Here is a 21,264-nt window from a genome sequence, read left to right on the forward strand (position 1 = left end):
TCACTTCCACCCCAAACAGTATTTCTTTCACTGTGACTGCAGGGTAAAACTGCTGTTTTTATTGCAAATGTACTAAAGCAATAGCCAATCCATAATCACTCCTTAAGAGTGAAGCAAATCAACTGATGTGCTACTTTCTTTGTTTTTTCTTTCTTTCTGTGTAAACAAAGGTATGTTTACACAGAAATTTGATGAAAGCGGTTAGGCCTAGCTCTTTGGTGTGAAAATACAAATGAATAAGCGACAGATCAAAGTTTCTGGGAAGAGTTCAAAGCCTTGACCTGGACTTACTGTTTGCAACTGACCTCTATTTCTTGTTTGGAATCCAATGCACCTGCATCTCTGGCAACACAAAATAAAACCTCGGTGATAATTAAGATAGTTTTCTGTCTGCATACCATCACATGCCTGCAGATAAATAGACTGAAACAAAAGGAATATCCACATGCTTTCACAGGGATCCTCCATTCTTTACAGCTTTCTAGAACATACATAGCTGTTCCGTTTGACCTTCCTGCAGTCAGTTGCTTGCCATTTTCCTCTCTTCTGCACTAATACACAATTGTTGCCTCTCTTTGGAAAGTGATAGAAGCCTCTTCTCCAGTTAACATATGTGACAGGTTCTCCTCCATTCCACTCCCAATGTCCAGGATTGACTTGGTCATTCAAGCCTGTGTGAAATAAGTAAGACCAAATGAGTGATATTGTTCATCCCTGGAGCCTGATGTCAACAGAAGCATGTTGTCCTATCCCTCTTAAAAAATATATGCAAATTGTGCAGGCCAAAAATAAATAAATAAATGAACAAATCTGGAGAAATACAAGCAATAATACACTTTAATATTTTGTACGGCATCTACACTTAACTTTTTTCCACATTACTGGCCTGAAATGTTTTCTTTCTCTCCATGTCTATCATACCCCAAGTTTCTCTTTTGATACTTAGGATGCCAAATAGAGTGTCATATTCAAGCCTGGGCAGCTTCAGACTTCATGGATTCCTCCTGAAAATAAAATCCTGCAGATCTTCATAGATCTTGTTTATACTGTTGAAAGGATGATAGTTAGCACAACTTAAAGTATGCATTTTCACTTAGCCTCTGAGTTCCTAAGACCAAAATGGGTCAGATATGACCTTTCTTCTTAGCTAGAAGAGATGACAATTAGAAAATTGACACAATGGGCTTGTAGTTTTTATTCTTATCAAAGGACTTTATTTCTCTCAGGGTAACAGAATCATTATGCCATTAAACATGAGTACAAACTGAATGTAGTTTTTAAAGCTGATTTAGTTGATTTATTTTACCAGCTAGGTTTAAAACGGGAAAGGTTTCTAGGCAACACAGATCATGATAAACTCTTCTTTTTGATAAAGACATAAAATTATCCAGGTGCATGACAGCTATCAGTTTATGCATTGCTCTGAAATACCAAAAGCTGCAGAAAGTTGAGGGCAATGAAGCATTTGGAAATGGTGCTGAAAACTTGTAGCAGTTTAAGGCTTTATCATCAGTCACTTTATTGTCAGCTGATATACTTGCCTATCCAAAAAGGCTTTCTCCCGCTGAAGTCCCACAGCCACTGCATGTGTTGTTCATTAGCCACACTTGCTAGACTCCCCTGGTATCTAGGCTCAACAAGAGAGAAGAAAGTAATTAGAATTCCACAGAGCGACAGACATCTCCCATAGACTTACCAACAAGATGCATGAAGGATTCTAACATACACCATATAGCTCACATTTCACAGGAAAATCAGTACAGGCATGAAAGAATAACTACATAAAGATTTAGTCTTACATTTACCAATTACTTGTAGAACTTAAGTCCTAGATTGATTTTTCTAATTTTCTAATGGAAAAATTAAAATGTCTGCGCAAATAAAATATGTGTATACTGGACATGTGTAACAAACTCAAAAACTATGTTTTAAATCATGGACATAATTGTTTATCAATACTGCCTTTTCTCTAAAATAAAAATCCACCACACTAAAAATCCAACACAGCACAGGATTCACCCCCCTACCCCTCTTTGCACAGTGGATCCCCCAACACCTACAGGACAGCTGTGTGTTAGCCCTTATGCTGTGTACCTGATGTGCCCTGATGCAAGGCTACCCTAGACCAAGGACCATACAGTAACACAGGCCCCATCAAGGTCCCTTAAGATCTGAGACCACCAAAAAACAAAGTATGAAGGATCTTACTGACATCTTCCATGTACAATCCACAGATAGAGGTGTGGCAGGGTGGCCTCAGAAGCATTGATCATGACTTTACAAATGGTAGACTGACCCAGCAGAAAGTGGTTAGAAGCACCCAGACAGGGGCCAGGGATTGCACACCTCCTTATGGTACAGAATCCCCAAACTTCACCCACTGATTGCAAAGCTGTGTTACCAGCTCTTGTGTGTGTACTCTTTGTCCCCTTGCGTCACAAGGGTGACATGCTTCTTCTCTGTGCTCAACCACCAGGCCCATCTACCAAGTCTCCAGTGAACAAAGCAGTTACTCTGGCTAATGCTCTTGGAAAGTTTTGGATTCTTCTTCTTCAAACAAAAGGTCCAGGAAAGCAGGGCAGCTCATTCAGGGTGTCCTCCCCAGGTAACTGATTCAGCAGCAGAACGCCATTCCCCCTCACAGTGACTGTGGCTGGCCAGTCACCAAACTTGAGGCTGAGAAGAGTTTTGGGCAGCAGTCTCTGTGGTATCACCATTAGTAAGCAAGAACAAAAATAGGCATTTTATCTGGCTGCTGCTTAAAGACAATCAAAGCACCAGAACTTAGTCAGATACTTTAGAGAGTTGTAATAGTTTCAAGAAAATTAAAAACAAAAAAAAGCATCAATTTGTATCAGTAACTGCTATACCATTTACATACAAGGGTGGTCTGAGCAGTAACAGATTCAGACTTTCTTCAACACAAGCACCAGTGAGAGCCTTCAGCATTGTGAAGGGAAAGTAGTGCAATAATTATGTTATCTAATCTTTCCTCCATAAGAGTGCTTTCTAAATACAGCCTGACCAACAAACATGACTGGAGAGAGAACAACTATTCTAATCATTAAACCTGGTCAAGGGTTTTGCGGTATTGTAGGGAAATGAAAACAGTACTGAAATACCACTGCTGTTAATATTTCTAACCTGTATCTCCAGGCAGAGCTCCTGACACAAGAATTGATGAAATAATGTTCATTATGGAGTTATGTAAATCTACCACTTCCTAATTTAAATTACTCCATACTGCCTTATTTATAAATATTTATAAATAAGGTCATACTGCCTTATTTAAACAACAACAAAACCACAACACTGATTCCTCTGGTAAGTAAGTCCATTTGCAAATCATTCCTTTGTGATTTAAAATTTTTGCTTTCAAGTCAAGAGCATTCTTCTAAGAGCAGTTTCCCAAGCTAAGGAAATATTTCAGGTAGCCATTAACCTTGAAGTATTATATGCAAAACACTTAGCACAAAGACTTTTCTGATTTTACATGAAATTAACCAGTACATTTAAAGGAGATCTGTACCATTCTGATAAACTGAACTTCTGCAAAAGCAGACTTGACTGGCAGTGAAGATCTCTGTAGCACAGGAGGACATGTGATATGAATTACTGCAGTAAATTCATGTCCCATACTGACAGTGAAGGGGCAGTGACTGAGAGGCTCTGCTGTAATTATCCCAGGCTTTTGTTTGCTCACCTAGGGAGTAATCCTGGTGCCTTGAAATAGCTGTCTAGCGTTGCTTATGACACCTCCTGATATTCAAAACAATCAGATGAGATTGACAGACATGATGCTGAGTTTACAGGAGCCCTATATATCCAGAGTGGCTGTTGAAAGTCAAACACCTTGGGCCTTCAAAATTACTCCCTGTAATTACTCTCCTATGCTGGAGTCGCCTGTAACAATGTAAGTTAAATCAGTCTCTTACAGAACTAGTGCAGCATTAGGAGTGGAGAGCAGTTGGGTCCACCCTGCTTTGCACAAGGCAGTACAGAGCCATCACAAAGGATCTAACCATTGTTTTAGATATGGCTTTGCCTGTGATTCCTAAGGACTGAAGTCACATGTTGCTAAAATACAAACACAAAACAGAAGAACAGCCTGTCTTAAAAAGCTGGCAGCAAATGATCTGCAATCTGATCATATTTAGACTCTCATTGAATATTTAACTTTGAGATGGTGAAGGCATCATTTGACTAACAGCAAATCAAGCAACAGTGGATTCTGTCTTTGCAGGAGCAGCAGTGAAACCATCTTACATGTGAGTCAGCCCTGCTGCATTGACCCTAGGGGAACATGTGGTTCTATGGGATAAACAAAAACTGCAACATAAATGACCAAAATTGCTGCTAAATCAGGCTGCTGTATGGTCACTGAGCCATAATATCCCTCAGATGCCTCTCTTCATGCTGCCAAGAGTCTCCTCATGCATAAGAAACAAACACAGATAAATGAGTTTTAAAACACCTTTCTCTCCAGTGTATTGGAGGAGGTTTAGAAATGGTACAAGATTTTATGTGCAATTAGCTGAGATTTTTTTTTAACCATACTATCACTATTCAGCAACTTCTGTCAAGACAAGCCCATTTTTATGTTGTCTTCTATCTCTGCACATGGAAACCAAAGAGTGGTATGTCCCTTGTAACAAATGGATGCAACACATATCAAAGCTCACTGCTGCAACATGCAGCGATAGAACCCAAATGGGTTTGCATAAGCCCAAATACATAGTTATGTCCAGACAGCAGTTGCTTCCATGATAAATTGTTTGTGCTGTTTATCCTGATCTACATACTAGCAAACGTCAAGCAAGAAAATAGAATAGAAAATTGAAAATAATGCCACTTTTTTAGTAATAAAAAATATTCTTTTTTTGTATTTTTTTTAGTAATATATATATATTTATTTTTTTTTTAGTGAAATTGGCTGGTATCATGAAAGTCAATTCTAATCTTTTTATTCAATATCTGATGTTTCTCTGATCTATTAAGTGGCATCCATGTTGATTTCATTTGCTTATTGGAAAACTTCAGCCAATTAAATGCCAACAGTAGAAGTACTAGAAGTATTAATTACAGAAATACCAGAACCAGCAGTGGTGGATGATGGGGGCATGGGAGGAGGAGGACAAAAGCACAAAATAAGATGTATTAAGTTATCTTATAGTAACACTTTAAAGTGTGTGCTTGGGGTCCTACTTTGGAAATCAATTCCAGGTGGAGGGCAGGAGTACTCCATTTACCATGATAAGGCTTCATCAGTCTGTGGTAATCTGACATTAATTAAATTGTCACTGCCCTAGGATTCACTTGCTTGTGGATTGTGATATGCCTTGACTCTTTGTGTATCTGTTTCATGCTGTCACTAACTTACTGTTACTCAGTTTAAATTCTGTATTACACGCTATAGCCTTCAGCAGGAAGTTATCTTCCACAGACAGTATGGGTCCCTGGGAACACACTCTTCTACGAAATGGGAATACCTCCCAGCATACAGACATGTGATTAGTTCAGCGAGAATTCCTCAGAAATCAACTGAATGCTGAGTCCTTTGGGAAGAAATACTAGAATATTCACAACTGACGGCTTTGCTGGGATAACCCAACACTTTAGGAAAAACTATCAACAATATGAGATTTGTGGTGAGTTTTCATACAGAGTATTGTCCATTATCTGGATAGAACATATTTGGAACTAAGACTCTCCTTTCGCCTGTTACCAAGACAAAATAAACCGGTATAACTGACTGGAATAAATCAAGGTTTGTCATGCATGCTTGTACATGTTTCATGTTGCCTATATATTCTTCAACCACTTCCTGAATATATTCTGTTTCTTTCATCTCCAACCCATCTGTGTGTTTCAATTTTCATTTCATGAAGCAATAGAAAGAGGCAATTAAAGCCCATCCTTTTGTTCAGCCTGGTGCTCAGGATTCAACACAAGGTACTGAACATGCATGATCCCAGGCAAGCTCGATGTTACGAAGGCTAGCATTTCTTCCAGTCCTAAACTGTTGCTCCTAAAACAAAAATCACAAAGCAGGCCTCAAAAGCAGGCCTCAAGGCTGGCTTGTATGGTGGATTTTGTATTTGTCTCCTACTCTGTTACAATTATTATTATAATTTACTAACTTTCATTTTTCCCTGGAAGTCAAAATCTTATTGTAAAATTGGATGACAAAGTTTTTGAGTAGTTACAGATCCTGAATCAGCTTCTTCAGAAGAATACCATGCAGCACAAAGGAGCTGGTAACATTGTGCTGTTGCTAATATTAACTGAAGACAGAGTCAAAGAAGCGGTGGATCAGAGAAGGCTGAAGAAAGGCATCCATATAATGAATATAGTATGATAACCACCCAAAATCCTATGACACTAATGATATGTGAATTTTCCACTGGGTCAGAATCCCAGGGCTTGTTCAATCATGTTGTAGCTGTGCAGCACAACAAAAGCAGGGCTTATCCAAGTGAGCTTATCCTCAGGATCAACATTCAGTTCAGGGCAACAGTCAGTGCACATCAAATACATTTGTTTTGAGAAGTGGCTTACTGTTCTCTGCAAGCCCGAGCAGCAGTATTCCAGGTGACCTTGTGATTTACTACCAGTAAATAGCAGTTCCCATCATGATGACTCCATCCGGAGGTACATTTTTTTGGGCTCACCTCCTGAAATAAAAGATGAAAAGGCAGAACAGACTCTTACTCACAGTAGTCTAGCTCTGCCCTAATAATCAGGCTTGAAGCTGAAGGTGCTGCTGATAGCCTCTCCAGAATTCGACTGAACATGAAAATTAGTGTATGTCAATAAAGCTAAAGCATCACTTAGAAGATGTAAAGAATTACATGCCTGCCAGAGGACTCCATGGTTTATAACCAGTAGCATAAAGCTGACACAAAGTCTCAGATCCAGAAATCCTCTTAAGAGAGGACATTGCTTTGGATAACATTTCCTGGCTCCTACAGTTTGCATAGGGAATGAGGTATAACAAAAATTCAGTATGAGATAGTGAGTGGCAAGGGAGGATGTTTGCTTACAGAATACCTAAGTCAGTTGATTTTACTAAATCCCATCCACAAGCATCAAGACAACTGTGTCCATGCAGTTTGTCTAGAAGCACCTGTGGGTGGCAGAAACAAAAGGTAGCCACAGCAATCAAGCTCTCATCTTGTCTCTGGGAATTTTCACTTCTGTTGACAGTAAACGTGACTCTGGACAACTTTTTTATCCCCTGCAAGCACAACTCAGTAGTTGTTACAGGCTGAACCTTTGCTTCAGAGTCTTAAGCTTTGCAGACTCCATGCTCTGCTTCAGATGCATAGTAATGGTGACCTTTTTACCTTGCTTTGGGAACTCCAGAATGTCCATATTATCCCATCACACTGAAATAACTTCTGAGTGCTTTCTTCATAATGCAAGAGCCCCTTCAAATCTGGTGTACAAGCCTTTGGAAAGGAGTTGAAGTCCTGGAAAAGGGAATGGCACTTGAACATTTGAAGGGAAATAATTACAAAAAACAAACAAGTTACATGAAACAGATGCAACAGCTCTTATATTAAACTTCATTACATGAAAACTGCAAGGATTAAGTTGTTAATTTATCTGCGTATTGTTCAAACTCAGTTTTGGAACAGGGGGAGTTAGGCTTCTGATCTCAGAGGCATTAACTAATTTTGGAAAAGAGCACGACTGAAAGCAGATGGTAAAAATTCCTATGAAAGAAAAGGTTTCATACTTCATGGCTTGAGCGTGGTTCAGATGCCAGTTCTGCCTTATCAGCTTGTGGGATTTCTGTCTTCCTAGAGGAGATGACATTTATCTGCGTTTGTGCTTGATTAATTACTGACACTTCAGCCTTCTTGTTTGCTTTAGCTGATGAGGTATCATCCTCCATTTTGAGTGATACCATCCCATGATACTTGGATTTACAGTACCACAAACAAGCAAAACAGGAGAGGAAAAACTGTGTTAGCTCTTACAAGCAGCTTTTAAATACTGCCTCCCCACCCCTACCTCCTCACCCCCACCCCCAGCAATAGTACAAACTGTTGGAAATTAAAGGGGAATTATACCAATGAAAAAGGAAGATACACAGAAAAATAAAGCATTGGTCACAATGAACAATGAACTTGGTTAGCAAGTTGTTCTGCATAGAGTCCAGAAAGAGCAGAATCAGAAAGAAATCACAGAAATGTATGAGCAATATTCACAAGATTCTTACTTTGAAAAATACATCCGTTCCATTTCTAAATACAGATGAAGGATGAACCTGAAAAAAAAAAAAAGTACAATAGCAGAACGAGATGGACATATTCATATATTAAAGAAACAAAAATTTCAGTGAGATGCGCTACATGGTCTAAATTATAAATTATGCAGAATGATTTTAGCTCTTTCTCTCTGAAAATGCAGACTAATGACTTTTGAAAACAGCCGTCAAAAATCACACGTTAAAAGTGTTTTTATAAACAGATTGCATTAACTTTTAAGCAGAACATGACAAAACCAACATAGCTTAAATAGGAAAACTCAATGGGCAGGCTCTGTTCACTGTTTAAACTAACAGTATTTTTACCCTTACAACTTCAGGACCGGTTTTACAATTTCCATGCATTGGCGTGACTTGAGTGTCTTCAGTGAAACCTTGCATCTTTCTTCTAGCTGACCCATAACTTAGACAAGATTAAAAGCTACATAATTACTGTTGTTGCTTGTTGAACTTTTCCTTGTCCCAGCTGCTTTCATTCCTCTCCCTCATACATGGATCTTCAAAATCAGGAAAGGTTCCTGTGCCTCCTCACTCCCCAGCCTCCTTCACAGTATTTTTAGTCCTGTAACACTTATGTCTGACTCAGAACAAATGCAAATAGGTAGTACCTATTGCACAGTCAAGTAGAATCACTTCAGAAATAGGACAATTAAATGAAGATATCAAACCCCAATTAATATATAAATCAGTCCATCACCACACAACAGAAGTGTCTTACTATTCTGCCATTTCCTATCACTCTCAGCCTGGTCCTTGACTGATTCACCAAGCTGTGCTCCTGGAGCGTGTCTCCTCTGTGCTCTCTCATCCCTTTGGAAGGAGGTGGTGGGATCCCTTCCAAGTGAATGCTGCCAAGCCTGGAAGGTGATGAGGAGCCTGAGGAAACTGCAAACAGCGTGCCTCTCCTCCAGAAGTCATGCTTGCTTTGGCCAGAAGAATGAAAAGAGCTGCACTGACCTGAAAGCATTAAAAATGGCAGATGGTCAGTTCTAGCTGCACAATCAGATAACTGGTCATGTTGACATGGCCACATAAACAGTTTGTCCTTAAAAGCTGGATGACTCTTTCACTTGATGTGGCTGATTTGCTGTTTGTTCAATCATCCTTGTTTGTGGGGTTTTCTTAATTATAACTGTCTATGACTGCAGCTATCTGTATATGTACATTTTTTTGCATAATGCATTTACATAATCATGGATCAGAATCCCTACCAAGTGTCTGCAGAAGATACCTGTTTTCATGCATAGATTAGGGTTTGGAGAGCTGGATTTTTGGGCAGGGATAGGTATCTTTAACTAATATTGGTGATACGTCCAGTATGACCAGTCAATTTCCTCTTCAGAAACCCAGGACACTATTGTTCCTTCAAATTAATTGTGACAATTAACTCCTGACTTATGTTATGAATGTTAAAGAGAAACTAGATCTCAAATTTGAAATGGAATTTTGGTAAAATTAAGCCTCATTCATTACAACACATGTATTTAAAATACTGTTTCACTAAGTACCAGATGGGAAAATATTATTCACCTTTTACAGGACTCAGCTGCTTTGCTAATCATTTGTATTTTTCTTCAGTTGTTACTTTTTGGTGTGCTTTTAGGCACACTGAAAAACACAATAATAATAAAGAAATAAAGGCCTAAAGTCTGTAATAATCACTGCTGTGCACTGTAATGTTGTGGCCTGTATTTGCTATGCATTAGAAAATGTATTTCTAAGAGCTGTGTCTCGTTATGTTTCTTTTTAGAGAGGAAAATCAATCTTTTTCAGAGGTATGTAACCGCTGTTGTACAATCACTGAAAAACAATTCTAATGGACTCAACAATCTTTTTTTTTTCCACTTTAATAAATAAGAACTGAACTCATGTTGTTATGAAAAGTGGTTTGTTTCCCCCCACTCTTCTCATTTTGTACTTGTTGCTTTCTCCATGCTGTGTTTCCTAAGAGGATGAATATGATTGTGTGAGAGAATAAATGGTCTGCAACTGCCAAGCCTGTTTTCTCTGAAAAGAAAGTAAGCATTTTGATGTGAAGGTAAGTGTTAGGAACAACTTGTGGTTGGCAATAAGTAGCTACCTAGCCAAGATTGTCCCACAGTTTAAAGATGAAGATCAAAAGAGAATACCTCCTTTTGAGTCCAAAATTTTCACTACAGCTTTTGTCCTGGTGCCAAGAACAGCATTCACAGGGGAGTTCAGAACTACTTCAAAGACTTCATCATCTTCCTCTAATCCATCATGGGTAATTGCAATATTCCACATCTTGGTTGACATTCCTAACAGAAATAAACATTTTAATTACTCTTTAATTGCTATTTCAATCAATTGGAGTGTCAAAGAAATATATTAATTAACATGTCTGTAGCTAGAATGGAGTAGTTTATGTATGTTATTGTACTCCCACCAACTGACTGGACTCCTGCTGTTCTCCCAGATAACTTTAGGTTCGAATTTGCTCTTGAACAAAGATGATTCATTTCAAGTGCATACACTGTAACAAAAAGCTGCTTTAGACACTGCAAATGGCAATACAATACATAAATTTGGGACTTCCATTGGGATTTTCAGGAGGAAATGTAGCATATGCTTTTTATGCTGAAAACTTGGAGATGGAACAGCTATTCAAAATACCTGCAAATGGATCAAAGAGTACATCCAAAGAGGACACCAAGTACAACCTTTCAGAAGGCACAACATACACCTGGTTACAAAATTTGGCTTAGTTGCTTAAATTAAATTCTAAATTAATATCAGGCTTGCATTAGTGAAAATGAGAAAAGATTATTCCAAGATAAAGGACTAGACTAGTTATTAGCCAAAAATCTTCAGAATTTGTCTGTGAAAGGTCAGAGGTATTATGGCAGAAGCCAATCTGTGTACACGTTGTTGTAATATAAATTTTTCAGGAACTGTTTCTGCATTACAAATTCAATGCTAAGGTCCAGAATTAGTATCAAAGACACAAGGGCAGCATGGAAAAATAGAATCTCTACAACCTTATGACACCTTCCGTTGCTTCCAAGTTGCTTCTTTCCGGTTTGTATCCTTTGGCCGAGAGCAGCTCAGTTAGTACCTACGGATCCATAAGCTTCAATAGGGCTGCCTTTGTCCTAACTTTCATTTAGAATTTATTGATATAAATCTAATGTGTCAAGTGGTTCCATCAACTGGCATGGTTGAAGTTTGCTTTTAAAACAAACCTGTCAGACTTATGATTAATAAATACAACTAATGAAAAAATATCAAACCTCTTTAATTGAGAACTGAGAAATTGATGCCCTTGATGTACCATTCTAGAAGGTCCTTCCAGGTAAACCTAAGCAAAAGACTGAGAGACAGCCACCCAGAAAGACTGTGTGAGGGAGCTCATCTGTTTGAAAGAGAAGCTGTCCAGAAAAGGGGAACAGTGTGCACCTCTCCTGTCCACGTTCATCGTCAACTTTCATGTGACTCACCATCATAATCAGGAAGCACCATGCTTGGAGAATCTGCTGCTACCAGCAGAAAAGGAAAATTCAGTAAGGGGACTTACACAGAAAATCTCTTTGCAATGATTTCTAGCCATTTTCATCTAAAGTTGGGTAAGTTTGATTGCACAATACATTACAGGAAGGAGAGCTGGAGTGATGTGTAAGCACAGTGTGAAAGATTTTTTCACACTGATCTCTAATCTTTCTTCCATCTTCTAATTTAGCATGAAAAAAACAAAATCTAATACTAAATATAGGGCATTAAGGAGTGGCTCACTGGTTTCAGAGATTTCATGTGTGCTTCAGAGTATTGAAAATTAGGGCAGAGTTCCACCTTCCCCCCTTCCCACCCCTTTTTTTTTTAAATTGTTGTCTGCTGAGGTACATTTATGATTTCATCTATGGAATACAGTGCTACATAATCTCCAAAGGATGTGATGCTCTTTTTTAATTAACATAAAAGCTGAGGTGCTAAAGTAAAAATCTCCAGGCTGGAACTGACTTGCTGTATTCCCAGTATCTGTTTTCCAAATGAAGATAAGCACTTGGACTAATTTTTACCATCAAATATGTGCTATTTATTTCAGCCTTTTACCCATTCTATATTTTTTCTCCTCTATAGGCACAGTGACTTTCTGCCATTGAAATCTTACTCCTGTCAGCAGTGGCATAACCTCCACTATCATTGCAGGGCACACCCAAGGGGCCCTCTGTGGACTCCATTTTCTAAACCCTAATAAATCCTAGTCTATGCCTACAGAATGCATTCCAAAAATCTCCAAAAGGCTAGCATATGCAAACGGACTGATTGTGATAGCATATGGGTTTTCATACCTAGATAATCTATATGCGCAAAAACTTTCTTTTCCCTTCCCTTCCCTTCCCTTCCCTTCCCTTCCCTTCCCTTCCCTTCCCTTCCCTTCCCTTCCCTTCCCTTCCCTTCCCTTCCCTTCCCTTCCCTTCCCTTCCCTTCCCTTCCCTTCCCTTCCCTTCCCTTCCCTTCCCTTCCCTTCCCTTCCCTTCCCTTCCCTTTTTTCCTTTCTTTTCTTTTTTTGGGTGAAGCCGAATCTCTGAATGGTAAATTGTGAAACTCAGTCCCAGAGTATTTTTTCCCCAGAGACACCCAAAACATGACAATAATGAAGCCCACAGCACTTCTGGAAAATGAACCCAAGTATCTTTAATCATATGTTGCTCCTCTAGCTATGAAAACATAACACATTGCACTCACCAAAATGAGACTTTACACCTTCAAAATCAGTGAATTTGTTTTAAAATTAGTCAGTGCACTTGTTTGTACCTGGATCAAACTGAACAAGTTTGGAGGGTGTCACTGTGAAGTCCTTTCCCAGCACAGCAGATATTTCATTGACCTGCAAAGAAACAAAGCAGTACATGGCATGCTGCAACCTGTTTCACCAAACCAGTGTGCTGTGCTGTGTGCTGAAGGTACAGCGTTTCCCCACAGGATCCCAACAAGACATGCTTAGCTGAATGTGTGCATACACTGAAAAACAAGATGAAGGCCTAAAGAATAAATGTTGTGATATGTAGCTGTCATTCAATGCCAGTCCAAGGAAGAAATTAACAGACTCCACTACTTATTATTAGTTTCCAGTTAAAACTTTTGGTTTTAGCTTTACCTTCACTGCGATGAAGGCAGAGTCGGCAGAGTGTCCTGCCCTGGTGATTTTCAGGGACAGCATCCCCACATTCTCACACACCTCATACTCGGTCTGCTGCATTTCAATCCGAGACCACTGCAGCTCCAGCCTGTAGGCAGAGGAAGGAAAGCCTGCATAGAACAAAGCCACCTTTCCCTGCTGCCCCCACCCCCTGCTGTCTGCAGGGTCAGTAAGGTGGCGCTTCTCTCTCTCGACTGTTAGTCTAGGCAATACACATACTCAGTCTTTCCTTCCAAGTCAAAACAAAAACATTTGTGTGTGATTTGGCTGATTACAAAGTGAGAAGCAGTTAATAAATCTTCCAGTTGAGCCCTTGTCTGACTCAAGCCAAGCTTAAACTTTTTTTTTCTTTTTTTTTTTTTTTCTTTTTTTTTTTTTCAGAACCAGAGAGGTTCTGCAGTGGGTTTGGAAAGAGCATGGTTTGTCCATAACATCAGACAGGCCAAGCAATACAGGCTGTTGTGGTTCCCACCATCCCTGTGATTTGTTTTTATTGTCACTCCACAGTATTTACTCTGCAACACCCTCCTTTCCTCCCACTTCATTTCTCCTCCAACTCACCTCCTCTAGTGTATGGGCACACTCCAGGACTTCACTGCTTCTATATGTGTGTTCACCCCACAACCCTTCATTTCATACTCTGTGTGCTTTTCTCCTCAGCCATAGAAGTAGCTGAATCCAAACTTCTCATATAATCAATTTTAGAATGGCCTATAGGGAATGTGACTGAACCTTAGAGAATCCCATGCTGCACAGGGTAACCAATAAAGATCTCACCTTTTGAAAAGCTGTAATAAAAATTAGTGAGAGTCAGAGATGAATGAGACAGAGCAGAATGAAGGAAAATGAGCTGCACTACTTACAAATCAACCTCAACTTTTCCAAAACAAACTTCTAGAACTTTTGGGGTTGAATAGCTCTAACACTAGTGGAAGTTTCTTAATAGTCCTCCTAATACCTGCTGATACCCAAAAGTAGACAACCTACTTAGAAACTGATTTTCTTTCTTTTTTTCTTAAGAGTATTAATGATCCTGATATGGTGCAGCAGTCAGACAAAAGGTGGGATTCAATTTTGATAGTATCAATATACACATCAACTTTTCTTTTGACCCATTGACAATTACGTGATGAACTATTAAAAAAAAAAAAAAAAAAAAAGTCACAAGCTTATAAATAACATAATGAAAACATTATTTTTTCCTTAAAAGACAAATTCCTCTTTGTTCTGGGGTCCAGTGCAGCTATAAAATATTTTCTACTTCTCTGAAATTCCTTTTTCCCATAGGAATAATGTTTACTCTTTTCGCTTTTCCTAAAAACTATATTATGCCTTGCTATTTATATGCAAGTTCCCATGCTTTCCCATGAAGAGTGACTGCATATTAATATTGTGTTTAATATCAGAACATCTCTGAGCAAGCACAGGGCAGCTGAGAAGCGCTCAGGTTAACTATGTTCAGATGTGTTTGGATATAGGGACATCTTTTGGCTTAGTGTGTAACTGCGGAAACACTGGCTCCAGCTCTGCTCAGCCTCAATCCTCTCTGTCTTTCAAGTGCTTTGCAGAGGGGCCTGGAGCCTGAAGCCATCTGTCTGCTCCTTCCCCTTTTTCCTCTCCAGAGAAGTTTCCTTTGTGATTCCTGGTTTGTGGGAACCAGTTCAGCACAGGGAAATAGTGTCAGTTATTTTTCTCAGTTACTTCAGATTAAATAAATTGAACATTCAGTCCTATTTGCAGAAATAAGAAAAACATTGTCCCCTTTGGAAGAGTTACTCCCACTTTCAGCCTTTATCTTCAAAGTACAGTTCAGATGATAACCCAGTGTGCAATTTTTGTACAAAAGGTTTATCATATGTCAAAAGGAAGATTGGATAATATGCCTAGTTGAAACTGTAGAATTACATGACAAAGAGAATGATGTGTGCCCTCCACCTTCTTTCATTTCTCTTTTGAAAAATTACGACTCCCTTAGCTTTTACAGCTGAAGAGCATCTCCACCATCGTGATCTTAGGCCTGTGGCACAAAGTGTGCCCCAATCTGACTTGAAACTAACCCTTTGTATTTTGCTACCCCAAGGGGAAGAAAACTTCTCTATTTTTTAGCAAAAGAAATGGTGGTTCGAGTCTTTGAAACCATAGCTACATTCAGTTGTGCTCAGCTTCCAGGCCAGCACTGATTCATTTGACCTTAGCCACCCCAGAGCCCTGAGAGATGATGTGCACAGTGCATTGCAGCGCTCAAAACCAACAATCAAACTTACATTTGTGGAACTGCTGAATTTCCACTGGGATCTGTGACCTGAAACTCCAAGTTGTCTGAATTCATCTCCCGCAATGGATTGATGACATAAAGTATAATCTTGCTATTTACATCCTTTTGGCTAAACCCTTCATGGATAAATCCACCTGGGAAAGAAAGGAAAAGTCAAGGTAAGTTAAAAGTCTTTTAAGTCTATATGAACCATGTAGCTCATACAGACTGTTTTCAATATTTCTCTTTGTTAAACACTTAGAAAACTTTGAAATTCCAGAAAGCTGTTTTTATAACTACACAGCAACAGTTTATTATCCCAGTTTATTATAAGCCCCAGTCAATTAGCTCCTGTGTAACATGTTGATCAAGTGAGCTAGTTTTGGGCCCCTCGCTACAAGAAGGACATGGAGATGCTTGAGCGGGTTCAGAGAAGGGTGACGAAGCTGGTGAGGGGCCTGGAGAACAAGTCCTACGAGGAGCGGCTGAGGGAGCTGGGCTTGTTCAGCCTGGAGAAGAGGAGGCTCAGGGGCGACCTTATCGCTCTCTATGGGTACCTCAAGGGAGGCTGTAGCGAGGTGGGGGTTGGCCTGTTCTCCCACGTGCCTGGTGACAGGACGAGGGGGAATGGGCTTAAGTTGAGCCAGGGGAGTTTTAGGTTAGATGTTAGGAAGAACTTCTTCACTGAAAGGGTTGTGAGGCATTGGAACAGGCTGCCCAGGGAAGTGGTGGAGTCACCATCCCTGGAAGTCTTCAAAAGACGTTTAGATGTAGAGCTTAGGGAAATGGTTTAGTGGGGACTGTTAGCGTTAGGTCAGAGGTTGGACTCGATGATCTTGAGGTCTCTTCCAACCTAGAAAATTCTGTGATTCTGTGTGATTCTGTGATATTCATTATTACTCTCCTTGTCATAAAGTTCAGAGTACATATGCTTTATTCTAGTTTGCTACCTCCTATACCAATCTTTCAAGCTTCCTTTCCTAAAAGCAGTTTCTGAACTGCAACTACTAACAATCTTCACAAACTTTGTAAGGATTAATGATGAACATGACATTCAGGTCTTGGTGCAAAAGCTTTGCTACTACAATCAAACTTTACCCAAAGTTTGCTAAAAATTTTTGCTTTCCTCTGCCAAGCAACTATTAAGAGAATAGGTTTTGAAATCTGGTCTGATTATGTCCCAAAAGACGGAGGTAGAGATTACAGAATACAGTACCCGATGTTACATTTTCCAGGTAGCCATAATGAGGACCTCGTAAAATCTTAAAAATTATTTTGTCATCTTCTGTATTGTGATCAGATGCCTTCAGGGACCTGGCAGTAATATAGATCCCATAATTGCCATTCTTCAGCAGTTCCACATCAGAACAGCAGTGGAGGTGAATAATTTTTGGTGCCATTTTGTCCGTATGATCCACCTAAATCAAAGTTAGATAAATGTATATTTATTTGACAGTATCAGGATATTCTTTATCCATTCTTCTTTTGCTACAAGCACAATAGCCTGCTTAGGAGAGCAACTATCATCTTGATTAGCTGTCTGCTCCAGAAGGAATCTGACTACCAGTTAAGTACTATTTTCCATGTGAGGTTTCCAGGCTCTGTTTGCACAATTGCTTGTTTCATGCAGTGAGATACAGCACATGCTTGGGAGAGCAACACAGGTTCTGTGTATCTCTTTCCTATATCTATCTATCTATCTATATAGATATGTATATATATTTCTCTGAGTAATGTATTGTGGTAATTACTTAGAACATGGAAAGCAAGCCTTTTAGCTTATAAATATCTCTGTTAAATAATAGGCTGCAGCAAGTAGCAATTCTAAGCTTAGTCAAAATCAGTGCATTTCCCATCTTATCATGCTATATATCTCTTTTAAGTAGGCCTGTGGTCACACTTGCCTGAATGGTGAATGCCACTGGCTCGATCTGCACCCTCCCATTCACGATGAAGCCTTGATTAGTCCTATCTGTTGCAACAAATGTAAATCTGTCAATCTGGGAATCCCCACCTCGGTGCTTGTATGCAACATCCATGTTGTCCACATCTTTCTGAGTGAAATTGTACTGTAGCAGCACAACCCCTCGATAATAGAGATGACCATATTGGGGGAGCTGAGCCAAGAGGAAGGTAAGGTCTTCATTAGCTGTGTCTGGATCTGAAAGCTGCAGGACATCAGGAGAAAGGAGTACCATAGCACCTTCCACTAATCTTAACCCTGTGTTCCTAGATAGTGTCGGCAAAGCTTGGTCGACTGCCTCCAAGGAGATCATGAATGTCCCATGCTTAGTCCTCAATCCATTGCTGATGACGAATCTGGCAAAAAGAGGCAAGGTAGTCTTCAACATGTGTCTTGATTCACCATCTACTGAAATGAAATGATAATACACACCTTTACTACAGGACTTGCCTGTGGTGATACTGCAAAACACATGAAGACTGGAGCTGATTTGAGATCAAACCCAGACTGTGGGGCCTATGTATAACTTAAAAACATGAAATAATATAGCCAGGTATATTGTCTCTGCAGGAATATGACAAAATGCCAAAGGAATGGCTTTGAGAATACACCTGTCAGTCTCAGCAGTCCTAACAGAGTTGATCTGATCTTCTAGCTCAGGTACAGATGGAGCATATCTAAAATGAAGGGATGGTACAGATACAGATGTTTTCTTTAACTATATCTTCACCTGGTTACCTGCCAGTGGTAAAGTGAATATGCTGGCTTTGCCTACAAATTGCAGAAAGAGGTGTGTAAAGTACATGGTCTGCCTGGACAATGGTTTTGTTCTGTTCACTGCTGCAAACCTGTTATATCTAGTAGTCCCCAAACTACCTAAAGAAGACACAGTGGGAAAAGAAATGTAGAGATCCCTCCTCATCTTGCTTTATAGCCTAGATTGGGCACTAGCTGTAACTATACATTTCTGTATATTCAGAGGAACTGAATTATGTTTCTTTACAAAACACTAGTGCAATTTCACTGAAATATTAAGAATCTGATGAATATATTGGGCAGAACTGTACAAGTTGCTAGGGTAATTTAAAAAAATATAGATGTCCGTACCAGATTTTTATCAAAGAGTCACATCTGCAGGATTATTACTCTGTGTTGGGAATTTCTATTAATAGCAGCATAGTTTCTTATACTTCTCTCCCAAGCTGTAATAGCTCTTCAGATATACTAAAGACATGATTATGCTTTATAGTTATTTTTCCTTTCCTGAACTTGAAAAAGATAAAGATACCCATGTATGGAGAGAAAATCTGTTGGAAGTCTACCAGCTGGGTATGGTCTTTTCAGTATAAGTGACAGCATGCTCTGCAGACATTTATTTATCAATTTTTTTTTGGCAGATAAAGACTGAGACAATCAGTCTTTTAACCTTCAATATTCATTCTAGGTTTCACTGCCAATATTACTACTTAAATATTTTTGTCTGAAAGCAGTAACATTGCACATTGTCATGCCTGTAACAAAACCCATTGATAGTATAGAAAAAATAAAAATTGTCTTGGAAGCATCTCATCAATCTTAATGTCACATCATCATAAAATAAATGAGACTTACCTTTCTCTCTACAGAGCTTTCTCTGGTTGTGGCACATAGTACTTACTAAAGCTTCTTGGAGATTGGTTTTCATGCAAGTTTGTTCTGTCTGAGTGAGAACAGAGTACCAAAAGGCCTTGTTTGGACCAAGGCTGCCTTGCAAAGAAATGCTGTTCACATTACCTGTTTTTTTTGTTTGTTTGTTTTTTTGTTTTTTGGGTTTTTTTTTTTTTTAGTTAGTTAGTTAGTTTGTTTTGTTTTGGTTTGTTTTTTTGCACAATCCTTTGAGTACACATACAGCACCATTTAGACTGTTGATCTTGTGAGGGACATCACTGCATGCCAAAGAAAATATGTGGGCCAACCTAGCTGGCTGCTTTCCATCTATACCATATATATATATACCATCTATCTTCTACCATATATAAGTGGAATGAGGACTGGTTGAGGTTTAGATTTTTCCCCTCTTCTTGCTTTCTTGCCTACAGACTTCAGAGGAGTATTAAAAGAATCACAGTGTCAGAACCTGGTCTGCTGTTGTGCGCTTGGAATATTTGACCTTCAGTAGGTCATGATGTACCTTCCTGTGTCACACAGGCTGTCCATCTAAAACTCCTCACTGACTTCACCAATGCTGGATGATTAGGGCTTGATCAACTTGTAAGCAGGCAAAATGCCATGAAGCAGATGGGAATGAGCATAGGCAGAGCAGGGACAATATAGCAGTTAGAAATATGTTTACTGAGGATGGTTTTCCCAGCTGGGAACCTAGAGACATCTGTCTGCACTGACCTAATGCTATTGTGCCAATGGTAAAAGCGTTGTGCTATTAGTAATCTAGCTAAAATCAAATACAGAATTAGAATAATGATGATTAATAGTATGCTAAAGGGAAAAAAAAAAAAAAAAAGCAAAATATATTCAGTGAAGACCTTATCTGTATCTCAAAAAATCTGGGAGATTGCAGCTGAAGTGAGTTTTGTCTGGTTTCTTTGATGGCTATACAATCATTTGGATAATATCTGAAACCATATGCAAGTGAAAGACTTAAAGAGGGTAATTCAGTTTGTGAAAGTGAAGATTCATCCGGAATCTTCTACAGAATACCAGACAGGAGCATACTTCTTGATTATACATCAGATTGAACATTACAATGTAAATGTTGTATTCCAATTGATTTTACAGGTGATGAAGCTGTCTGTGTCCAAGAAGTCCTTTTTTTTTTCTGTACTTGGGGAGACTTTGTTTTTTTAATTCTGGTTTATGGCTGCTTCATCTTTCCCCGGGGAATGGAGAACAGCCAATAGTCTCCTCACTCTGATGAAATTTAGGGTAAAACTCCCAAGCACAGTTAGGAGGACATGTTGCATGGTTTGATTTCACCATTACCAACATTTCATGCTTTCTGCAGTTCGATGGCAATAGAGTTGGCTGTAGGACCTACCATCTGTCATGGCATTTAAAAGATAAAAATGGAATCATAAATAGTGCCAGCTCATTACAAAATTGAGCCAGCGTGTCAAAATGGAGGACATTAGCATGTTCTTTTAGCATCCTGCTGCCAGCATCTGATGTCAGGTTGCTAATCACTTGAAGTCATCTGTCCAAACAAGCACTGCCAAATCTTTCTTCCAGGCCAGCAGCACCAAACAATACAGGCAAATTTATGACCAAAGAAAGCATTTCAGTGGAAGGTAAAAATCTGATCTGTTCATTTCCCAAACTCCTACCCACACACCCTCCATAATTACCCATATAATTAACATAACCATTCCTAGTTTAAATAATAATAATAATATTCTGCCACAAAAATTATGTGCCTATACAAAACCAAATTCTTTGCCAAAAGCTAACTTCAAGGAACATCAATTATTGTGATTAAAATATTTATCAAATATCAATATTTATTAAAACATCATAACCTTACTTTTATTAAAGCTGATTTTCTAATTTGTTTTTCAGCAGTTGTCCTAAACAGAGGACATTGACCATATATATGCACATTTGCCCTAGAATTATTTCAT

The 21,264-nt window shown here is 39.1% G+C and overlaps 1 protein-coding gene across 1 annotated transcript in view; it reads right to left on the reverse strand.

Annotated features, from left to right (window-relative positions):
- Positions 1 to 471: 471 nt before the first annotated feature.
- Positions 472 to 21,264, reverse strand: part of FREM1 (FRAS1 related extracellular matrix 1) — a gene marked incomplete at both ends in the record, with an annotated part of 53,098 nt that continues 32,305 nt past the window's right edge. The window contains 13 exons of the mRNA XM_084305625.1: positions 472 to 671; positions 1,542 to 1,627; positions 6,559 to 6,674; positions 7,347 to 7,472; positions 7,742 to 7,924; positions 8,228 to 8,275; positions 8,994 to 9,232; positions 10,405 to 10,554; positions 13,049 to 13,121; positions 13,392 to 13,521; positions 15,698 to 15,842; positions 16,904 to 17,105; positions 17,592 to 18,006. Coding sequence (XP_084161751.1) covers positions 472 to 671; positions 1,542 to 1,627; positions 6,559 to 6,674; positions 7,347 to 7,472; positions 7,742 to 7,924; positions 8,228 to 8,275; positions 8,994 to 9,232; positions 10,405 to 10,554; positions 13,049 to 13,121; positions 13,392 to 13,521; positions 15,698 to 15,842; positions 16,904 to 17,105; positions 17,592 to 18,006 — 2,113 coding nt within the window. The remainder of the gene's footprint in view (positions 672 to 1,541; positions 1,628 to 6,558; positions 6,675 to 7,346; positions 7,473 to 7,741; positions 7,925 to 8,227; positions 8,276 to 8,993; positions 9,233 to 10,404; positions 10,555 to 13,048; positions 13,122 to 13,391; positions 13,522 to 15,697; positions 15,843 to 16,903; positions 17,106 to 17,591; positions 18,007 to 21,264) is intronic.

The sequence above is a fragment of the Netta rufina genome (genome assembly GCF_964035555.1).
Source record: "Netta rufina genome assembly, chromosome: Z".
In the NCBI taxonomy this organism is placed as follows: domain Eukaryota; kingdom Metazoa; phylum Chordata; class Aves; order Anseriformes; family Anatidae; genus Netta; species Netta rufina.